At 37.8% G+C, this 21585-nt stretch overlaps 3 protein-coding genes across 4 annotated transcripts; all 3 read right to left on the reverse strand.

Moving 5' to 3' along the window:
• Positions 1 to 1110: 1110 nt before the first annotated feature.
• On the reverse strand, positions 1111 to 4117 carry LOC103944200 (eukaryotic translation initiation factor 3 subunit D). Its single transcript, XM_009354631.3, has 2 exons — positions 2212 to 4117; positions 1111 to 1558 (listed from the first exon to the last, which is right to left on the reverse strand). Exon 1 carries the CDS (start codon positions 3913 to 3915, stop codon positions 2215 to 2217), a length of 1701 nt encoding a protein of 566 aa, XP_009352906.2. The 5' UTR covers positions 3916 to 4117; the 3' UTR covers positions 1111 to 1558; positions 2212 to 2214.
• Positions 4118 to 7468: 3351 nt separating this feature from the next.
• Positions 7469 to 10251, reverse strand: LOC103944201 (transcription factor bHLH162-like). Of its 2 annotated transcripts, none has more exons than XM_009354634.3 (3): positions 9869 to 10251; positions 9300 to 9653; positions 7469 to 9209 (listed from the first exon to the last, which is right to left on the reverse strand). In XM_009354634.3, the coding sequence occupies exons 1-3, from the start codon at positions 9986 to 9988 to the stop codon at positions 9120 to 9122; spliced, it is 564 nt and encodes a 187-aa protein (XP_009352909.1). In that variant the 5' UTR covers positions 9989 to 10251; the 3' UTR covers positions 7469 to 9119. The 2 variants fall into 2 exon arrangements, with proteins under 2 accessions (XP_009352909.1, XP_009352908.1); XM_009354633.2 differs by having other exon boundaries at positions 9836 to 10251.
• A 5890-nt stretch (positions 10252 to 16141) lies between these two features.
• On the reverse strand, positions 16142 to 19648 carry LOC103944202 (serine/threonine/tyrosine-protein kinase HT1). Its single transcript, XM_009354635.3, has 4 exons — positions 19159 to 19648; positions 17604 to 18820; positions 16939 to 17394; positions 16142 to 16598 (listed from the first exon to the last, which is right to left on the reverse strand). The coding sequence occupies exons 2-4, from the start codon at positions 18357 to 18359 to the stop codon at positions 16323 to 16325; spliced, it is 1488 nt and encodes a 495-aa protein (XP_009352910.2). The 5' UTR covers positions 18360 to 18820; positions 19159 to 19648; the 3' UTR covers positions 16142 to 16322.
• Positions 19649 to 21585: the final 1937 nt, after the last annotated feature.

The following is a 21585-nucleotide window of genomic DNA, read 5'->3' on the forward strand; positions in this document are numbered from 1 at the left end:
CTTAAATTTTTTTTATTTAAAATTAAATATAAACAGTACATAACATAAATTGACCGTACGATGTACGATAAACCGACAAGATTCACAGATCCCCGAATTCTCACAAAAAGAAACAGAAAAGAAACCTGTTGAAGTATTTTTACCTTTCTATCTCGTAACTTAAATAAAATGAATTTGTCGTTATTGTAAAATTCTATGTAATATGTAAGACATTATGCTGGGAGAACCGTCATGTTCGGTGAAATGTTCCATGAAAATCCGTTTCCTATGTAGCTCCCATTGATTCAGCAGCGACGCTAGTGGTCTTGTTTATAAATACATTATTATTAGTACTAATTCATGCCAATTATCTTGTGTCTTTCTCGATGGACATGTATAAGTGGAAGATTTTATCATAAAAAATTTTGGTGCGATTATTACATGTTATATTTTGTCTATCTTTCTGATGCATAGTTCTTGCATTATTTCAAATGAAAACTAACGAAAAATCCAAAAAACCTTTAGTTTTAATGAAAAATGACAAATAAAATTGTAGTGAATAGTACTATGAAAAGGTAAAAATGTGATTTTTCGTTAAAAGTGAACAATACCAAAAGTGTTTCGTTAAAACTACCTTCTTTCAATAGAAACGTGTGTTACGATTCAAATTAATCTGAAGTCAATTTGCTATTCTTTCCCTGCTATGTAACCAATGAGAAATGGTGAAAAAATGAGTTGTTTGGGTTCGAATCCCTCCAATGTAACCAGCATACATGATCATGTCGATCTTCGAGATTGGTAAACGATGGCCCAGGAAACAGTTGGGTTACAACCGTATCATAACGGGCTATGGTACTGTAATCATATGGTGTAACTACAAGCCATGCCCAAACTTTTTCAACCCAATCTGGTTGTTGCATGTTCTTCTTGTTGTCCATTTTTCGATAGCAACGAAGGATGAAGCGCAGAAACTCACTTTATCAACGTGGCATTGCATTATTCAATCAAAACGCCCAAGTAGCAGTGAACTCGCTTCATGTAAATTGCTATCGTTTGGCTGGGCTGACGAGTTGGAATTATTGAGAAACAAGAGCTACTCTACAGCTGGTAAAAACGAGCAATCTACTAACATGACAATCAACACGCAAATGTATTTACAGGAAACAAAACATCTGAAGTTCCAAATACAGTGGCCAAGAAACCAAACCAGACAGTCAAGTAAATATGCCACTTCGTCTTGTTCATTAGGCAGAGTGATATCGAAAAAATGAGGAAGGTAAACGACTTCAATACAAAATAGCAAGACAAAACTGAAGTACCATAAAATAGCATAACATATCACTAAACTCAAGGTTAAAAAAAGGGAAACAAAACCATTCCTATGATCTGATAGTTTCCTCTAGCCGGTTTAAAAAATGGCGCAGCTACAAAATGCTCGTAAGAACTTTATGCCAACGAAGCAATAAAAGTTAGCTTAACTTCAAATCTGAGTTGATAGCCTTATAATCTCTCGCATTGCAACCATTAGAGACGTAGCCAGGTCTTCCCGTTGTTAGCAATTGTGAAAATCGATTTCAATCTGCAGTCACCAATCAATGATGAATAAATCAGTAACATAAGGGTAAGAGATATCCGACGTTATTATGACCAAAAGTCAGACCGCATCATACAACAGGCAATACATGTGAAATATCAATTAGTGACCTCAAGAAGTAAACACATTCATCACAGAACCCACGATTTCAATTCAAGATCAGTAACGAGAAGAGTTCAGAGTGACTCAGGAAATACACGAGTATCCTAACAGAAAGATATATTCTAACATTGTCCAGCTTGAGTCTCTACTACAATAAAAACTCCTCTAACATAACACAAGAATGAGTCGAGACTGAATAAACAAAGTGCGGTTCTCATACATTGATCCCCTCTCTCTCAGTTTAATCCAATAATCCATGATAGAAAAACAATGGAATCTAAATCTGAAGAAGAAAGGACTAGAGTTACTCGCCAAGAATTTTTCCTGCAAACTTGCACTGTCTTGTTTGGGTTTAAGTTTAATGACTAAAGAAACCATTACGTTAATCATCAGGAACCTTCAACATATTAAAATGTAGACATGATTCGATGAGATTATTAAAATGCTTAAGCCCATAATTATTCAAAATAAGGAAAACTAAAATGATAAGGAACACAAATGAGACACTACAGTACACAATGCAGATAGAAAATTACCCTTCAAGCGGCAACAGCATCAGCCGGCTTATCCTCAACATCATTAGCAGCAACATTCGGCTCAGCACCTTGGCCTTCCTCCGTGGGTGGCTGAACTTGCTCATCCTCGGGCAGTGGTTCCTCCACATAATCATTCTCAAAAGCATCTGGAGGCACCTCATAGATTCTAACTTGGGGCTTCGACGGGTCCTTAACAAGCACATACTTGCCCTCATTTAACTTCATACACAAGTCCACAATCGACTTCACAATCCCCCACATACTGTTTTGGTTGAGATTAATCTGCGAGGCAAACTCCTTGGGCTTGTATCCTACCACAGCCAAAATCACATGGTTAAAGTGATCACGAGGATGAACCCTCGAAACGTAACCCAACTTCATCAAATCAGCACTGGCCAAGAGGGCTTGGGCAGTCCATTTAGCCAACTTGTTGGCATTGTTCTTAAGCTCAGTTGCCAATACAGCACCCCTCTGAGTCTCCAATTTCTGCCTCCAATCGACACCCGAATACTTGGGATCAAACTCATTAAGCGCATTCAGGGTCAAAAACGACCTCTGATTATTCACCTCCATAACACTTTGCACCTCACACCTCGCAACCAGATACATTCCCTCCTCAAGCTTCCACCTTCGGTAGCGATAAGCAACGGAAGCAACCTCCTCTCCTTCGTTTGCAAACGGGTTAGGCTCATCGAATGTGACCTTATTCCCATCCCTAACCAAAACCTGCTGTGAAAAGTTCTGATTGATATAAGCAGCCTCGACACTCAACGAATAAGCTGAATTGATATCATCCTTAGCTTCAGGCAATGGCTCCTGAGATGTCTCGTGAACCGAAAGCAAATCCAATTGCGACCCATCACGTTTATCAAAGAATAATTTGTTCCCAACTTTCTGAACAACAATATCCCAAGAGTAAACTGACCTGGGTGCGCACATAAGAGTCGAGAGAATGGTGTCTGTGGCAAAGACTGTGGCTTTATCCTCGTTTGCGAGGCGGCGGATGACGGGATCGTCAGTGGTGGTGACCTTGAAGAAGTTCCTGTTCTTGAACCGCTCGAGCCGCCTCTCGTTCTTGGGGGTGATTCGATCGACGGAGCGATCGTAGAACTCGAGTCCGCCGCAGAAGAGGAGATCCTCCGGCTCCGGAACCGAAAACGAGAGCTTCGAGAATGTGGAGAAGGGGATCTGTTCGAGCATGTTCCACTCAGGTTGGATATCGACGGAAGATTTGAAAACCGCAGCTTCTCGGCGCGGGGCATTGACGTTGGACCGGTTCATGTTGTACTGGCGGTCACGGCGGGCTCGCTCCTTCTCGGCCTCGCGCTTCTTGGCCTCGACCTCCTCGTCGCGGCGGTGGGGGAGCTGTCGCTGCTGCTGGAACCGCCACTTGGGACCGAATCTGGGGCGCGGCGGGGGCTTTCCATCGACGAGACGGAACGACGCGTCGTCATCGGCGGAGCCGGGGAACGACTCACCGTTGGAGAAGTCGAAGACGGCGTCGGATGGGTTCTTGGAGCGGGCAGGATTGTTGAAGGTGCGGGTCCAGTCGGCGATCCGGCCGAGCTTCTCGGAGCGGGAGAAGGGGGCGAAGGGGACGTTTTGGGGCAAATTGGAGGTGGTGGTTGGGGTGGTGGCGCTCTCAGGTGGGCCCCACCCGTCGGGGTTGAAAGGGACGCCGCCGACTTCGAAACCTTCGACCATAATTGCTGGATTTGTGAGATTCAGAGGAAGACAGTGGAAGTCGGAAGCTTTACTCCCGATTGGGTTTGGGCTTAAAACCCTAGTGTACGCACGGTTTTTATGCCATGTGAATTTACTGTTCTGCCACCGGCCGTTATGAATTGTTGGTGTTTCTGGGTCTTGAATCTCGACTAAGGTAGGGGTTTTTCCTAGTCCAATAATATTTTATTGGGCCTCGCAAAGTTTCCGAATATTAAGGGCAGTATGGAAGTGGCTAGGGTTTTCTCCTAAACCTAAAAGTACCATTTTTTTTTCTATTTTTTGAACAAACGATATCTACTAAGAGAAATGAGTAGACTAAACCTCATAACGGACTAATAATAATGTGGTTCAAATTTACCTTTTACGAGAATTAAACCTAAGACCTATCACTTACAAGCGAAAATGAATACCATTAAACCGAAGTACTAAAGCCATCTTCAACCAAAGAAGGGCCAGAGGGCTCGTTTTAGCCCTCTGGCTTTCCAAGAAATTAATATTTTAATGGACAGTGCAGGACCATATCGCTTAGGCTATCTCTAACCGAAGGCTGGCCAGATGGCTCGTTTTAGCCCTCTGGCCATCCAAGAAATTAATATTTTAATGAACAGTGCAGGATCATATTTCTTACCATCTCCAACCGAGGGCCATAGGGCTCGTTTTAGCCCTGTCACAAAAAACCATCTCCAACCAAGAGTCAAAGGGCCATAGGGCCAAACATAATTTAGAATTTAAAAACTACAACTTAAATTCAAATCCAACGGCTAAGTGATGTAAGCATAACGTTAGCTAGCTGATGGATTTGAAATTTTTTGGGCTATAAATAGGGTGGATATTGGGCTATAATTCACACACATTTGAATTCAATCTTTTTCAATTCAAGTTTGCAATGAATTCCAACTTTGGATCCTCTTCGAATTCCAACTGAGGGTCCTCATCCAATTCCAAATTGGAAGAAAAATGGGCGCAGATGAGACAAGAAGATGAGGAGTCTGGTGAAGAAGATGAAGCATGGCGCAACACACAATATGTGGCAACCATGATGTGTTAGCCAATTGAGGAACAACCTCAATGGGATGGCTCCGTTGCTGGTCATTCTTACAAACCATGAAACAGAGCAATGACGCATGCCAATCTGATGAACAACTAGTTCAACCCTAACTCGGTGTACACAGAAGATGATTTTAGATGTCGCTTCCGGATAAGGCGTCATGTCTTCGAGCGTTTACTTTGTGATGTTCAGCAGGTCAATCCATACTGTCAACAGAAGCGGGGCAGAGCATGCCACCTTGGTTTCTCACCTCATCAGAAGGTTACTATTACACTCCGAATGATGGCCTATGGTTCCCCAACTGATTCGATGGATCAAACCTATAGTATTTCTGAGTCTACATGCCTTGATACTCTTGCTGAATTCTGTGACACAATTGTTTAGCTTTACAAAGACAAGTACCTCCGTGAGCCAAATCAAGAAGATCTGGATCGGCTCATTCGCAAAGCTAAAGACCGTGGGTTTCCAGGCATGATAGGATCATCAGCGAACCGGCAAAAAGGTGGAGTCAAGAAAAGTTGGACTCCATCATGATGTCTTGCATCATATTACACAACATGATTGTGGAGGATGAGCAAGATGGGTAGATTGATGGAGAGTCCGATGATGACCAAGACGATCCAAATAGGTCAAGAAGAGCTCGTGCAAAAATATATGATGGGCCTAATTTGCCTGTCAATCGAAGAACTGGTATTATCTTTTTAAATAAGTACATGAGGCGCTATAGAATGATACGTTCCCGTGCCACAAACAAATACCTACAACAGAATCTTGTTGCACATCTTTGGGCCAAAAGAAGCATGGAGTAGGTGTTTAAGTTTTATGTTGGTAAATATTTTTAAAAATGTTGTTTAAGTTTCATGTTAAATGTTTTATTTTTATGTTGTTTAATGTTATTTAATGTTGTTTAATATTGTTTAATGTTGTTTCATGTCACTTAATGTTATGTAATGTTTAATGGTTTAGGAAGTTATAGGAAGAAAAAAAAGAATTTTTACAATTTTAAAAAAAAATTTGTAAAAAGAAAAAAGAAAAAAAAATTCAAAAATAACGGCTAGCTGACATCAGCTAGTTATTGTTGGTTTTCAAATTCTGGCCTGGCTGGCTCCTTTGGGCTGATCGGTTGGCCCTTTGGCCCTTTTTTGTCCAGTGGGGCCTATTAGCCATTTAGCCTAGCCCTCGATTAGAGTTGGTTTTTAGGATATTTTCGGCCATCTAGACCTTTCGGTTGGAGATGGCCTTACCATCTCCAACCGAGGGCCAAACATAGCCCTGTGGCAAAAAACCATCTCCAACCGAGGGCCATAAGGCCAAACATAATTTATTAATTAAATTTAAAAACTACAACTAGGTCAAGAAGGGCTGATGACGACCAAGAGGATCCAAATAGGTCAAGAAGGGCCCGTACAAAAATATATGATGGGCCTAATTTGCCTTTGAATCCAAGGACTGATAGTATCTCTTTAAATGAGTACATGAGGCGCTATATGATGATATGTTCTTGTGCCACAAACAAATACCTACAACATGATCTTGTTGCACATCTTTGGGCCAAAAGAAGCATGGAGCAGGCGTTTAAGTTTTATGTTGTTAAATGTTTTTAAAAATGTTTTTTAAGTTTCATGTTGTTAAATGTTTTTTTTATGTTGTTTAATGTTATTTAATGTTGTTTAATATTGTTTAATGTTGTTTCATGTTACTTAATGTTATTTAATGTTGTTTAAGGGCTTAGGAAGTTATAGGAAAAAAAATAGAATTTTAATTTTTTTTTTTTTTAATTTTGTAAAAAAAAGAATCAAATATAACTGACGTTAGTTAGCCGTTACATTCAAATTTGTGGCCCCACCAGGGGCTGGTTGGGTTGGGCTAGCTGGTTGGCCCTTTGACTCTTTTTTGTCCCATGGGACCCATGAGCCCATTAGCCTGGCCCTTGGTTGGAGACTGGTTTTCGGCCTATTTTCGGCCCTCTGGACCCTTCAGTTGGAGATGACCTAAGTGGCTCCTCGAAGTACTTTTAAAATAACTGAAATTGTTTTTGTTGAAAATATTTTTGGAACCAATTCTTAGTAAAATGCATCTGAATCCTGATAAAGCACTTCAAGTACTTTTGGAATTCAAAAATATTTTATCTAAAACACTTGTAGTCATTTTAAAAATACTTTCAAACGAGCCCTAAGTAATTACACAACGTTTGATGCCAAAAACAAAAATAGTGAAAAAACAATAATTGAGAAAACTCTCATGGTTTAATTGGCATCAAGTAAAGTACGAAAATAAAAATTAAATTCACAATTAAAATTATACTGGAAAATCTAATTAACAATTAAAATTCTATTAGAAATTGAAATTTAACAAACAATTAAACGTAAGTAAAATCCTAAACAACTAGGTAGATGTTGGTTACTAGACCAGTTGCCCAAGTTAGTGTTCCCACTTATTAACACGAGCTTCAATCATCTGCCATGTACATTTTCTCACAATACATTAGATGGTTGAGTGTTAATTTCATTAATTTTGTAGTTTCTTTCTTATTCTGAATCACATTAATCAACTTTAATTTTAATTGCGATATTGTAGTGTAGTCTTGTGGATATAAACATAGTCATCAACCTGAAGAGCAATTTTGGTGAGACGATGGGCAACTCCATTAGCTTGTAGATATAAACATAGTCATCAACCTGAAGAGCAATTGACGAGATGATGGGCAACTCCATTAGCTTGGCGGCGAATGTGGGAAAGTGTGACTCCAGTGCCCGACCTAAGCAAGGCCTTAGCATCTTCTACAATTGGACCAACCATTGTCGAATTAAGAGAAGGCTCCAGCAGCGCCGAAGTGATTTGGAGAGAATCATTCTCAAGAATAAATTTTGAGACCCCTTTCCGTCGTCCAAGCTAACCCCGCACGAACCGGCATAGCTTCAGCCTGCGTAGGGGAGAAAACATTGTCCGACTTTCTGACGAACGCAGCCACAAAGACACCGTATGAGTCTCTGACCACTATTCTTGCACCACAAACTTTAAGGATTCATTCCAGGCTCCATTAAGTTTACTCTGAGACGACCGCTCGGAGGACAGGACCATTTGGCAAGTAGATTAGATATGTTTTAATTTTTGTGAAGCTAGCTGCTGGATTGTTATAGTTTTGACGGCCATCAATCCATTTGAGTTATGTCTTCATAAGACAATACTAATTAAGCTAATTCTGAACCCTAAACCCTAGAATCAAAGACTTTTCATCACCACTGAATCTTAATTAATCAACATTGCTCTAGCTGCTCCATATCGTATCAGAACTATTAATCAAGAATACTAAGGGCTTTCCCACATACACCAGCTGCTCCATAACGTATTAGAATACTGTTTCTGCAAATTTCATTCCTGTACAGCCAAACGATGCTCATACTGTCCACACACACACACACATATAGCAAAATATATTCAGTCAAGAAATAATTAGATTCATGAGGTGTGACTTGCTACAGTACAACTGGGAGAGAGTTTTAACTCGGAACTCAAACACAATAAATATCTATGGTGCTTAATTCTTCAACCTTTTAATTGATGTTTTGATGTAGGAGAGAAATTAGTTCCTTCACATGCAATAAAATCAAAAGAACGGAGCGATGAGCAATCAGGAAATGTGATTGGAGAATTTGTAATTCAAATATCCCTTGTTTTGCAAGTAAGGAATCGATGGTCTAGCATTTTTCATTTTTTTTCCGATCCCAATAGCATTGTGATTTTCTTTGTTGTCTACCTGACTATATCTCCTATATATATTTCCACAGATTCAAATAATTTCTGTCATTAAACTGTACGTAGTAAAAATGGTAACTAAGAAGAAATTATATACATAGAATGCTAAAATATATATATATATATATATGTGTGTGTGTGTGTGTGTGTGTGTGTAGCTCTCATTTGGTGAGTACTCATGCTAACTGAACTTTAATATATGTAAACATATATATAGAGGCCATAGGATTTGAAAATAAAATCTTCAGATCAACAAACGACATTAGGACTTGTAATTTTGATAAGCTTCAGGCTCATAATTAATTAAGAAGGCCAAATTCAGATCAACAACCGACATTAGGACTTGTACTTCAATGAAACAGATCATATATTTATAGGTTCAAAATGCACCATCTTGATCGTTCACAAACTTTTTTAGTCTCTTCGATATCCTTGCAGCTACTGAGCCTGGTGCTGCAGACTCTCTAACCTACAGTATATGCGCAGACTATAAAAATGTGTATAATTACAGTACAGTCTAAAAAATTACGATTAATTGTGTGGTTGTTTGCTTAGTTACCTTGGAATGTATTGTGTGAAAAATAGTATCTTCGACAACTGAGAAACTGGCATTAACAATGTCGGCTCCCTCTTCTTGAAGCACTCGAATCGACTCATTGAACATGAACTGGTAATCCAGCCCGGTTATCATCAGAACCTCTAGAGCTGAACCCATTTCATGAATCTCAACCAATGGTGATGAATTTAATCCCTCGGTTATTGGTCCACCACTGCGGCCAAACCCTGCATTACAATGACTGCTCTTCTCGATTCCCATTAGCCTGTCTTTCTTCTCCCTCAACTTCTCCAAGTTTGTCCGTAATTTTTTAATGTAGTTTACAGCATCATCTAGTTGGTCCGGCAGCGACGCTTCCTGCAACAATAATCCCATGAACAAAAACACATTTCTTTTAGCACGCCTGTATTAGCATACAAATGTTGTGTCGTTAGATTGTGAGTCTGAATATCTAATCTTAACAATTACATAAACAGACACGCAGTCTGACAAGAAAACATGATCTTAACAATTACAGTCTAATCTTAACAATTACACACCCACAAAGAAGATTCAGAGAGTGAGAGAGAGACCCTTGATCGTCGGTGGGGAACAAGAGAATTGAGCTTGGAGAATAGTGCTTTCATTTGATTTCTTCTGTTTTTTTCTATAGTTTTCCTATCAGTTCTAGATGAACTAGGGCACTTCTCCATCAATTTATTCCAAACTAGAAAGATGTCAAACAATATCCACCTGCAAATTGAAATACTTGATGATGATGTACAAATAAAAACAAATATTGGTCTTCAATTTGTGGTATATTGCGCGCCTTTATAATTGAGACGCTCAGCAAGAGGAGAGAAAGAAAGCCAAAGGTGAAAAGCAGTACTCTATCACAAGATGCTACTGGAAAAAGTTTACAGATTTCAGAAGGCAGTAGGACCCTTCCCTCTCGTTTTGTTAGAAGAAAATCTGTCTTATAACCGATTGTTTATAATTTTAAATCTATTTCTCTCATTATATGACAGACATATAATTGTATATATAAATGACCGTATCTATCATTTAACAAGGTCCCACAAACCCACCATTGTTCTTGACCGGTCATTTGACAAAGGAAAACACATTTACTACTGTGCAATTTTCGGCTTTCACAGTAGTAGAGATGTTTACGAATCAATTAAAAGCTTGATGAAAACGAAATTTAGCAGATTAACTGTTCTTGTAAAAATTCCTTCGTGTTATTGGCAGATTTTACGTGAAACCTAGACCATTTATTTTAAGTTCAAATTGTGCCGATTTTAGTAGTGTGAAAATGATGAGCTGGCATGTCACATTGCACCCTACAACCTAAAGAAAGCGAAATTCCAACGAGTCAATTTCTGCCATACAAACCTTGAACACATGCAAGGGACCCATCTTAAATCATGTAACGTAATGTAGTACATAAATATATAATGCCTCATTCATTTTCTATTCAAAACCTAGTAATTTTAACACTTACTCTTTAACTGCCACCTCTCGTGAGTACAACAACAAAAAACAAGGGTAAAACATTCAATTTGGAGGATATATGATCAAACAAAGAAACCCGAAATCGCCAATCTTAAGAAACAACAAACAGCGAAAATAAATTAAACAAAACGAGATGAACTATATGAGCCAGAAACTTCTATTACAGTGTTAATTTTCTTTCAAGGGTTTTATTAATCTTATGAAGTAGCTAGTTAACTAAACTGAGCTTAATTGTTCCTTTTCGTTTTCTCATATTTGAGTTTGCATTCTAAAATTCATAGATAGTCCGTACTCCTCATCAACCTTATCGAACTCATATTTGGGTTGGCTATATTCCACTTATCTCTACACGTGCTCGAAGAGGGTCGATCAGGCCAAAGGGATACTATTTCCCTTTTCAATTAGGCATATAAATGTTATACATGTGATGAGGAAACCAATAATTAAAGATGATATCCTGCTGCAACTTTAATCTGCATTCACATATAAAAAATGGTGTTTTCCCTTTTTTTTTCCTTCTTTTCCGACAGAAAACTTCAGGAGCACTATATGATTATCAGGAAACAGTATAACAAAGAAATATTATTCAAAGCAGCTTTAGGTGTAACTACCACATCCACGTATAAGTGGTTGCTGTTTCTTGAGATTTATGAAACTAAAGTTACCGATATCTGTTTACTTTATATTAAATCTGAAAGGAACAAATGAGATGCATAGTCTCTCTAATTCCCATACCACCTGGCCATCGTTGCTTTCTCCATGCACAAAAGGTGAGACACATAGTCTCTCTTGATCATCTTGTTGTTCGATTTGATCCTTTGAGTGTTCAAATCTTTCTTGCTACGTCGTTTCATTTCTCACCACATATTCGTAACTAGCTATCATATTCTTAACTAAATTATCATAGGGATGATCTTTTTGAAATGCGAATGCCAAGAAGTATCTAGGCTTCACAGTTGATTTTCCTGTAGTAATCATTACAAAACCGAAATGATAGATAAATAACATAAGATTTCTTCACACAATTTACTCGATATGTACGTAATACAATTAAACACACTTTGTGATGTGAACAAGTTTCTTTTTTACACTTTCAGTGGTTAGATTTATGGTGCCAAAACTAGGAAAAGGAAACTCGTCGGATCATTTTTTAGGGATCCCGTGATCTTCTCTGTTCATTGTATACCATACGGTCAATTTTTATTATATACTATTCATATTTAATTTTAAATTTTAAAATTTGAAATGATTTCTAACTGCACGATGTACATTAAACGACTGAGATCACGAAATCCCAAGAATCCCTAGCAAAAAATCATTGCCGGATCCTTTTTTCCAAAACTATGTATCATCACTCAGCATTTTTTTTTTTCGCCCTGAACCCTAACCCTAGTTTTAGAACCAAAATTCCGACCTTTGTAGTCGATAATTTGATCGATTCCATGCATAGTAACCAGATTGTTCCACTATAACAAAACCTGTCAATTTCATTGCCAGTGCTTGTAGACATATTCATTACAATTAAGCATTATCTTATCTATCCCCACATCCAAATCAAAATGTTGGCGTAGAACGGCAGAAGATTACACAAAGAGCAAAGAAAAAGCGGTGAATAGTAATTTACCTTCAAAAATATATATTCACTTCCAATACTCAATTTCATTCCAATGTTCTTCATTAACCCATCTCATTAGCGCACTTCACAAAAATTCCCAAACTCGAACGGCTCTAGTCTCTTTTTCTTCAACAGCTCAGATCTCTTGATCCCCAAACTCCAGAGAGTTCTGAAGTGGATCTCATTCTGTTTTGGTAAGTTTGGAGTAGTGCAAAAGGAACAAAAAGGGTCCCCATCCTCGTGGCATCTGCCATGAACTAAAGTTGATTGAATTGGCCGGTCTGCCACTAAAAATAATGACCAAGACTCGTACATAAGCACTTCCACAAAAATATGAAATATAATTAAAACTTTCATATCGGATGTCTATTTTTGCATCACAATTAAGTATTATTCTTTTGATTGGTAGTGACTTTCCAACTTGCCACAAGACTTCATATATCATATGGTAAAAGTCGCTACTGCAGTTCTCCAACCAAGACAATTCATTGGATCAAATATTTGACCATAACTTGGAGGAGCCAATTAGCTGGGTGTTAATGGTCTAGATTCCTCTTTCTTTCCTATGGGTCCTTTCCTTTGGTACATGTTATGTGTTGGGATTAGGGTGGGAGAAATTTTAGGGTAGTGCTATCTACACATCTATTTTTACTTCATTCACACACCTATTTTTACTTCTTATACATCGTTTTTTTTTTTTTTTTTTTTTTTGCCGTGGATCGAATGAATTGACAAAGATTAATGATAAAAAAGAGTTAACAAGGGTGTGTGAAAAATGTTAACCATAGTACCGAAGCCTTTTAACACGTACAGAAGAACAGAGGCTTGAGAGAGAGGAAGGAGAGACTTAGAGAGGCAGTAATCACTATTTCATTTAACTTTCTTAATGAATCATTACACACAATCTTCAAACTAATATAAATGAATGTAAAAATGAATGTGTATCGAAAATCTGTTGTCACTAACAATCTATTATTTTGTATTTGCAACACATATTACGTGACTTAAGTTATAAAATATATTTTATCGTTCATGTTTGATTGAAGTATTCGTATATCAAATTTATTTTCATTTCATAAACGATGGAAGTTTTCCTCAATATTCTTCTCTCTCTTCTTTTGTTTCCAAGTTAATCAAGCGGAAATAATATTTGAACTTTATACCTCTTTTAAAAATATACTTAACCAATTTTGTAGTTTACTTTTGTCTTCTTATTGAACTTGAATTCATCAAACTAGTCTGCCATTTGCTAACGGGAATTTGCTTGCTTTCTCATTGGTTATTCTGGTCAAAAAGGAAAGAATCAAGCATTTAAATCACGTCAGTTGGTACTTTATTGGCAAATTACGTCACTTAGATTACGTCACTTAATTTATGGACCACAACTTTCACACTTGCGTTTAGGTAGTTCAAAACGCTAAAAAGATATTTCTCAAAGTAAAACTCTTCATGAATTTTTTATCACGTTTTTTAAATTATACGTTTTCTCATGTTTTTGTTACAATATTTTACTGTTGGCATGAAATTTATGTTGAATTGTGAGGTAGCATTCATAGAGAGGCATTTTGAAAGAGCATTGTACCTCCAAACATGCAGGACACGGCAGCAGGCCTTGTTAAATGTCACAATTGAAAAAAATTAATAAGTCAAGTTTAGGAGAAACACACATAAATGATTTACCGTCTTGTAATTTTCGGGTCTAATAATATATTACCAGGTATAAGTTTTATTTTAAATAATAATATATAATTAGTTAGAACATCACAAAAAAATATGTTCCATGCAAGTTACGTTAAAAAGACATTTTTAAGAGACAAATATGTTTCATGTAAGTTACTCTAAAATTTTAGACTTCGAGTGGTTAGATTTTTATTCAATTGACAAGTCCACTGCATGTGAAAAACTACAAATCATGGCAAGAGATGGGATATTTTTGCTGGTTTGTGCTAAAGTTGCTTGTAGCAATTGGCTTTTATGTTTTTGCAGAAGAGAAAACGTCGAAGGCATGAGAAATTTAAAGTATCACGGATTTAAGCTGAAAGTTATAGGTGGTAAAAATTATAAATAAGAAAGGCCATTCCATGCAATGCATCTAATAAATTTCTGCAATCGAATTTGGTAGCGAAATGTGATTGCTATAAGCGTTTTTGCTTTAAGCACTTTTATTAGAAGCATAACAAATTTTATTGATTAAAAGTGCTTTTAAGATAAGCACAAGAGAAACAATCTAACAATATATCACGTAGTATCATAAAGGGTCTAAGAAAATACTCATGCTCATAGTGTTTTGCTTAGATTCACTTTTGTTACAAGGGAAGTCATTTTTACACATTCCAGTGCTTCTTTTAAAAAATACTTAAATATGCTTTTTGAACCTAAAATTAATTTCACCAAAAGCGCTTTCAATCATTTCTAAAGCACTTTCAAATGAGTCCTTCAAATTTTCCAGCCAAACGTTGTTAGAAACACATATGGTTAACCTAAAGCACTACGAACATGCCCCAACAGTCTTGCTACACAAGGACAATGTGGTTCTCTCTTTAATTGTCCAAGTTGAGTCCTTGACAATAAAACACACAAGAACATTGTGAGAATTAATGTGAACATGTCCTCTACCGACCCATTTAAAGATCAAAGGGTTCTTTTGCACCAGCCTTTCCATACAAGTAACGAAACATAATGCAAAGATGGTAGGCCACGCATCCATGTCTGGTTCAGAAAGACTATCTATGTTCTGCATCAAGAGTTCCCAAAGCGTGTATGGCAGCAGGGAAGGAGACGATTAGACAAAGGGGTGGATGACTAGGTGGTTTAAACAACAAACCGGAGGAGTTGGGGGTTGGGGTTGTAAGGTAATTGCCTAATTGAAGGAGTCACTTTTTAACATTGATGGAGAATTATTTTAAGAAAACTTTAACGAAAAGTTCCCGATACTGTTCACTTTAATGAAAAACCACATTTTTACACTAAAAAATCAATCATGATACTATTCACTTTATCCTTTATTTTGTCCTTATCATTAAAACTCAAAGTTTCAAGCATTTTTCATTAGTTTTCCTTTTTAAATGCTTGAGAAGATGATGGGGAAAAAAAAATAAAGAGCACCAACCATTCTGGTTGTGAAAATGACCTGTGAAAAGGAAAATCCAATTCTTAATTGGGTGGTGTATCCATCTTCTTGAACATTCCTTTGAATTTTCGGTTGTCAGATAGAAAAAACTTAAAATGATCAATGAACAAAAATTAACAAGAGTGTAAAAGGTAAAAAGAGGTGTGTGAGTAGCACTACCCTTCTTGATTTCATAAAATGTGAATCTCTCACTTCTGAATTCTAAATGGCTTGAAGAATTCGGTAAGGCAGCATGATCACATAACCGGTAAAACCACCCTCACAAAAGCATTACACCCCCTATATTTTGGTCCTTGAAAAGTTTTTATAGGACATTATGATCAAGTGATTGGTAAGTATGATCACGGGACTAATAACATCACTCACAAAAGCATATACCTCCTCTGTTTTGGCACGACCCAAAACTACGCACGCTCTGTGTGAGAACTACTCTAATTAGAAACTCTACCCAAGTTCTTTTTCAATCAAATTAAACTTTGCAAAGAAAAAGGAGTTATAACTGTCACCATATAGCATTTTCCACCCCTCAAATTCTATAATTTATAGACAGTGAGTGAGAGATTAAAAAATGCAAAATTGATAAGCATTTGTGGTGTACGTGTACGCTATAGAAAATATATACTTGCCTATCAATCTACGAGTTCACTTCCACTTGTTCCACGTGAATGTAACATCACAGAAGATTACAAATCAAAAGGCTTAAAGAAAACGAACCCTTTTCTTTAATTACAATTTTGACCTGGTAACACTACAAAAGCCAGGAGGTCTCACAAGAAAGATGATGGATTCAAGAGAACTTGGGTTTAGGCGTTGGTGTACTGTGAGGATGCACAGGACCAAGCTTCTGAATCCGGTGAAGGAGCTTCCCTTTCTTGTGATCTTGGCAGATTGGACTTGTTACATGATTCAAGGTTCCGTCACGGGCGAGGGAAGCCTCGAATTGCTCCAATGCCTTTACAACCTGCGGAAACTCGGGCCTTTTCTCCGGATGCAAGGACCAGCATTGCTCGATCAACGCTCGCATTGCAGATGGGCAACACTTCGGGATAACAGGCCTCAAATTCTGAAAAAGCAACCCACAATTTGTTAGAATGTGGTTAACATGCAACCTTAACTAAGAGCTGTTCTTTTTGATAAGTAACTTTCATTCAGAGATCTGCACACAGAGCTTCGCGAGAAAGAGTAAATGGCGGAAATATTAGTTCAGCGCAACAATTTTCAAACAAAACACCCAAATCTTTTGCAAACTCGTTTCATTGTGATCGTCATTGGCTACTCCTCGAAGACTAGACTTTGTAGTGAAGACAAAAGCTAGAACTAAGGAACTAACAAAAGTTAGGATGAAGGAGCCTAACATGCACACTTCTAACCGTAGGCAAGGGAAACAAAAGTTATGAACGTACCTTGTTCACAACAGCAAAAGCAGCCTGAATGGGATTCATATCCTCGTAGGGGATTGCTCCGGCTACCATTTCCCACAGGACAAGTCCAAAGCCGTACACGTCAACCTTCCGTCCATAGGATTTACGCTTGATCATCTCTGGGGCCATCCAACGGTATGTCCCAGGGTCGTCGGCCAATGAATCACAGTACGCCTCCTCACAGGCTATGCCAAAATCAGCAATTTTCAGGTGGAATTCTTCATCAATAAGAACATTTTCGGGCTTAAGGTCCCGATGAGTGACTCCTTGCGAGTGGATGTATTCCATTCCCCGAGCAATGTCCAAGGCAATAGCAACCAGTTTCTCCAGAGGAAGAGATTTTTCCTCAAGTTTGTGCAGATATGCCCTCAAGGAACCCTCTGATAGATATTCCGTGACTACACAATAAACCGGTGGCTTTCTGCACGCTGCAATGAACTGTTTCAAGGAAACAAAATATCAGTAACAAAGGATACACCATTCTGCAACCTCAAGCTCACGATTTGCAATTACGAAAGTTCTAAACATGGTTAAATCATATCTGATGTTTAAAATCTTCAAACTAGGATACATAATTCGTTCACCAGCATAAGAAAATGTAACAATCCAAATGCATACAAGGTGGAAAAGAGGAAGAGATTACATACCTTTATGACATTCGAATGGTGGAGACGAGATAGAAGAGTGACTTCTCTGTTAAACTGTTTCTCCAATCGAGCTGCCAAGACCCCGCTTTCGTCATCCTCCGGCACCCTGATAATCTTAACAGCAACAGCTTCGTCATTGTAGATACCATGGTAAAGCCTGCTATGCGCCCCATGAGCAAATTTAAGCCCAAGAAACAGCTTCGACAAATCAACGCAAAATTCATCGGCAGCGTCCACGGCATTAACTCTCCCGCCGGCATGATCAAAGTACTTGGCCCAAGGTGACTCCTTCCCGCTCTTGGTCTTGTCATTGACTTTCATAGAAGCCAAGTGCCTGAGGGGACTCGTATTCATCGAATTCGATGACTTACTCTGCCAATCCTTACTGAACAACCTTCCCAACGCCTTTCTCTTAGGATGTGGTGTCGAAAACCTCTTTGTATCAGACTTGGCTTCTTTAAACGCATCGGAGATGCGGATCTGATGCACAGGGGACAAGGATCTCTGCTTGTTGGTAAGAAGATTACGCCTAGCTGACGTATGAACAGAATTCCTCTGAATCTTTGAATTACTGGGACTCGATTTCTGCTTCGAAGGAGCTGCTTCCGCTTCTGCCACCGCTGCTGGTGCAGGCCTTGACTTTAATCCGGCAATCCGGACGTCCTGCAGGGCTAACGGAAGGGCGGCCAATCTTGAAGAATCAAACCGATGAGCATATTTCGTTCTCCGAATCCAAGAATACGCCTCTTCCTCCATCCTCCCCAGTAATTCTACCAAATCCCAACCCAGCTTTACACCCACAAAACCACCCTAATCACCTCCTCCTCGTCCTGGAGCAGAGAAGAAGGCCTAAATCCAACTGGGAAATCCTCAAACAATCTGAATTCAGCTACAAACAAGCTCGAAAATCCGAAGTTCTTCAAGCCCATCAACAACGACCTCTAACTTTATCAAACTAGTTGAAGAAAAAGAATCAAACTTTTTGCATCACTGAATGTAAGGAAGTATTGAAACCCATACGGAAGAATGAGGCCGCATCAAATCCTCAAACCCACCAAATCTCATCAATCTGCACACCCTTCCAATCAAATAGTTTGGACACCCTCCTAAGCACCACCAAACCCTCTTAGGCTCTCTAAATAAATATAAAAATTAATAAATCAAACAAAAACAAACTTGTTTTTGTTTCAAAGTCAAACACCACCTTCCGTAAAAGCCTGGAAATTCATACAAAAACAACCCAATAAGCCAGTCAATAAAAAATAAAATTAAAGCCCCGAAAAACAAAAGTGTATTCAATTATATTGAAAGGGTATCGAAGAAACACCCATGATTACAAACCATCAAGCTCGGAAGAAAAAGCTAAAAAAATAATCATTGGGTCAAAACAATCATAACTCCACTAAAATAATGCAGAATAAAAAAATCCCCAGATACAAAAACCTAAATAATAATTAATAAATCACACGTAATATAACCAGAAAAAGTCAAAAAAAAAATCATATTTTCAAAAAAAGGTAGCCAAGTAAAATGCCTGAGCTGATGAGGAGCCTACCATAAAGGGCATGGCTTCTACATCATGGCGACAAACCACCATAAGCTTCAAGGGTATTTCACCATTTCACCAGTTGATATGGGCGACGAGGAGGTGAGGTCAGGGAGGCGAGAGGGAGAGGGCAGAGAGAGAGGGAGAGAAAGAGGAAGAGGAAGAAGGAAGAGATAGAGAGAGAGAGAGAGAGAGAGAGAGGAGGAACTGTTTGATTAAAATAATGAGTAATTTGGGATTCCATGTGTCGTTATCGGAGAGAATGAGGTACGGATACGACTTCTCAAAAAGCCAAACCAAACCAAACGCCAGCCCAAGAGACAACCAACGAGGCTATCGGCGGTTCCTGGTACGGTTCGCACGGACGCGCTCTCTCTGTACGTGTGAGCTGAGACATGTTTCTTGAATTTACTAATTACGCCTTTGTTTTTGGTGTGTGTGATACTTGTTGGGTTATGGAGGTTAGAGGCTAATCTTGGTATTATCGGATATCACATTCGAACTTTCATCCTGAATGCGAGGGACAAATAGGCTGTATGTTTGTCGGGAGGTTGTAGGATAACGCCATAGAGAGCTATACATGTATGTTAGTGTAGGAGAATTCGGTTAGTATTATGTTGGAGTTGGCCTTGTAAATTTTTTTTTTGGGTTTAGGTTTATTTGTACTTCAAGTTATAGATTAGCATATATTCGTACGTTGTGTTATCAATACAATTACAATTCTAAAATATATGACAGTGTATGCATTGTTTATACATGATTCATGCACAATTTTAAAAGAATAATAATATCCATGCTCACAGTTTTAAAAATTTCCGTCTATGCACTAGGGCACTAGTCATTGCCTAGAGTTTGAAAATTAAGAAAGGGCAGCTAGACCTGGTTAGGCGCATGCCTAGATCTACTTAAGCACTTCCTATGTCGCGACTATTACTTAGACAAAAAATATGTAACTTTCATTTTGCATTATGTTTTAGAGGTATTTATCAATTTCCCCCCTGAACTTGTGACCATTGGCCAATTTTCCCCCTCAACTTTAATTTTGGCCAATTTCCCCCCTCAACTCTCATAATTAGTCAATTTCCCCCTCAACTTTAATTTGGCCAATTTCCCTCCTCAACTCTCAAAATTAGTCAATTTGCACCCTATTGTTAATTTTTTTTATTTTTGATTTTCCATCTATTCTTTTCTTAATTTTCAATCTTTCTAATAACTTCCAACAAAGTACTAAAATTAATATAAACTCACCTGCATAATATAGGGTAAAATGTACAAAAACATAATACAATTAGTATGTGATATGGGTTGATTATAAGAAAAAGTTATGAATTGGGTTTAAAGCATGTAGAAGAAGAAATAATAATCCTAAACTCATGGATCAGACCTATTTCAATAAAATGGGTTATTCTTAATAAGGAGTCGAAAATTATGAATGGACTAGCCATTTTTTCACTAAAGCTCGATTCTCCGCAATTTACTTGAACTTAGCTTTCACTTTTATAAAGAAAATTGTATTCACATACAAAAATTTACACATCAATCATTTTCGTTATCAATTTTGTATAGTCAAAAATCAAATAAAATTACTCCATACTGATTTATCATGACTAATAATACTATCTATGATAAATTGTAAAATTCTAAATTTTAATCCATTTGTTATAGGATAAAGATATAGGAACATGATTAACATACATCTTATTTAGTTTCTTACACACACTTGTTTAATTATGATCAAATTAAAAAATTAACAGTAGGGTGCAAATTGACTAATTATAAGAGTTGAGGGGGGAAATTGGCTAATGGTCACAAGTTTAGGGGGAAATTGATGAATACCTCTATGTTTTAATACTTTATAATCTATTGGATTCTATTTTGCATTTTAGGTCCCCTCCTAGCATCCTAGGTGTTAGGCCCCAGCTCACTGTCAAACTAGCACCTAACGTCTTTTAGAATTTTGTATACTTCTCACACAACTCAATTTTTGAATGTTGGTTCTAATGGATTGAAGAAGATTAATAGTAAAAAAATAAACAAAGTTGCGTAAAAATAGATGTGAAATAGCGTTATTCTTTTTAAGGTAGTTGGAGTTGGAAAATAAATTGAAAGGGGAGACAAGAGTTTTTCTTGCTTTTACGAAAAGAAAAGAAAAGTCAAAATAAAGAACAAAAATATATAAGATAAAGAAAAAGGCCCAACTGCCCAAATAATCAAACCCAACCGGTTCAGCTGGATTTAGACCAACTCTTAGGAGCGGCCCAATTAGTTCCAACCCAATGGACATACCAAGCGTGAGCTGGACGGGGTCGATGGGCGTGTTAAAACAAACTTTATGGCGCGTGTTTTAGCTGGACTAATCAGAGACTAATGTAATTTACTGGTACGTGCTTTATATGGTAAATAAAAAATTAGGTAAAAAAGAAGGAAAAATAGAAG

The sequence above is a fragment of a genome, unplaced genomic scaffold (assembly GCF_019419815.1).
Source record: "Pyrus x bretschneideri cultivar Hongxiangsu unplaced genomic scaffold, Pyrus_bretschneideri_v1 Contig33, whole genome shotgun sequence".
NCBI lineage: Eukaryota > Viridiplantae > Streptophyta > Magnoliopsida > Rosales > Rosaceae > Pyrus > Pyrus x bretschneideri.

Excerpts from the sequence above, each read along its gene's own strand:
- LOC103944201 (XM_009354633.2), bottom strand. The coding sequence starts at position 9,988 with ATGGAGAAGTGCCCTAGTTCATCTAGAACTGATAGGAAAACTATAGAA. Across the intron at positions 9,654-9,835 it reads TCTCTGAATCTTCTTTGTGG|GAAGCGTCGCTGCCGGACCA; the intron begins GTGTGTAATTGT and ends TTATTGTTGCAG. Across the intron at positions 9,210-9,299 it reads TTCACACAATACATTCCAAG|GTTAGAGAGTCTGCAGCACC; the intron begins GTAACTAAGCAA and ends CATATACTGTAG.
- LOC103944202 (XM_009354635.3), bottom strand. The coding sequence starts at position 18,359 with ATGGAGGAAGAGGCGTATTCTTGGATTCGGAGAACGAAATATGCTCAT. Across the intron at positions 17,395-17,603 it reads ACCATTCGAATGTCATAAAG|TTCATTGCAGCGTGCAGAAA; the intron begins GTATGTAATCTC and ends TCCTTGAAACAG. Across the intron at positions 16,599-16,938 it reads CTTTTGCTGTTGTGAACAAG|AATTTGAGGCCTGTTATCCC; the intron begins GTACGTTCATAA and ends TTGCTTTTTCAG.
- LOC103944200 (XM_009354631.3), bottom strand. The coding sequence starts at position 3,915 with ATGGTCGAAGGTTTCGAAGTCGGCGGCGTCCCTTTCAACCCCGACGGG.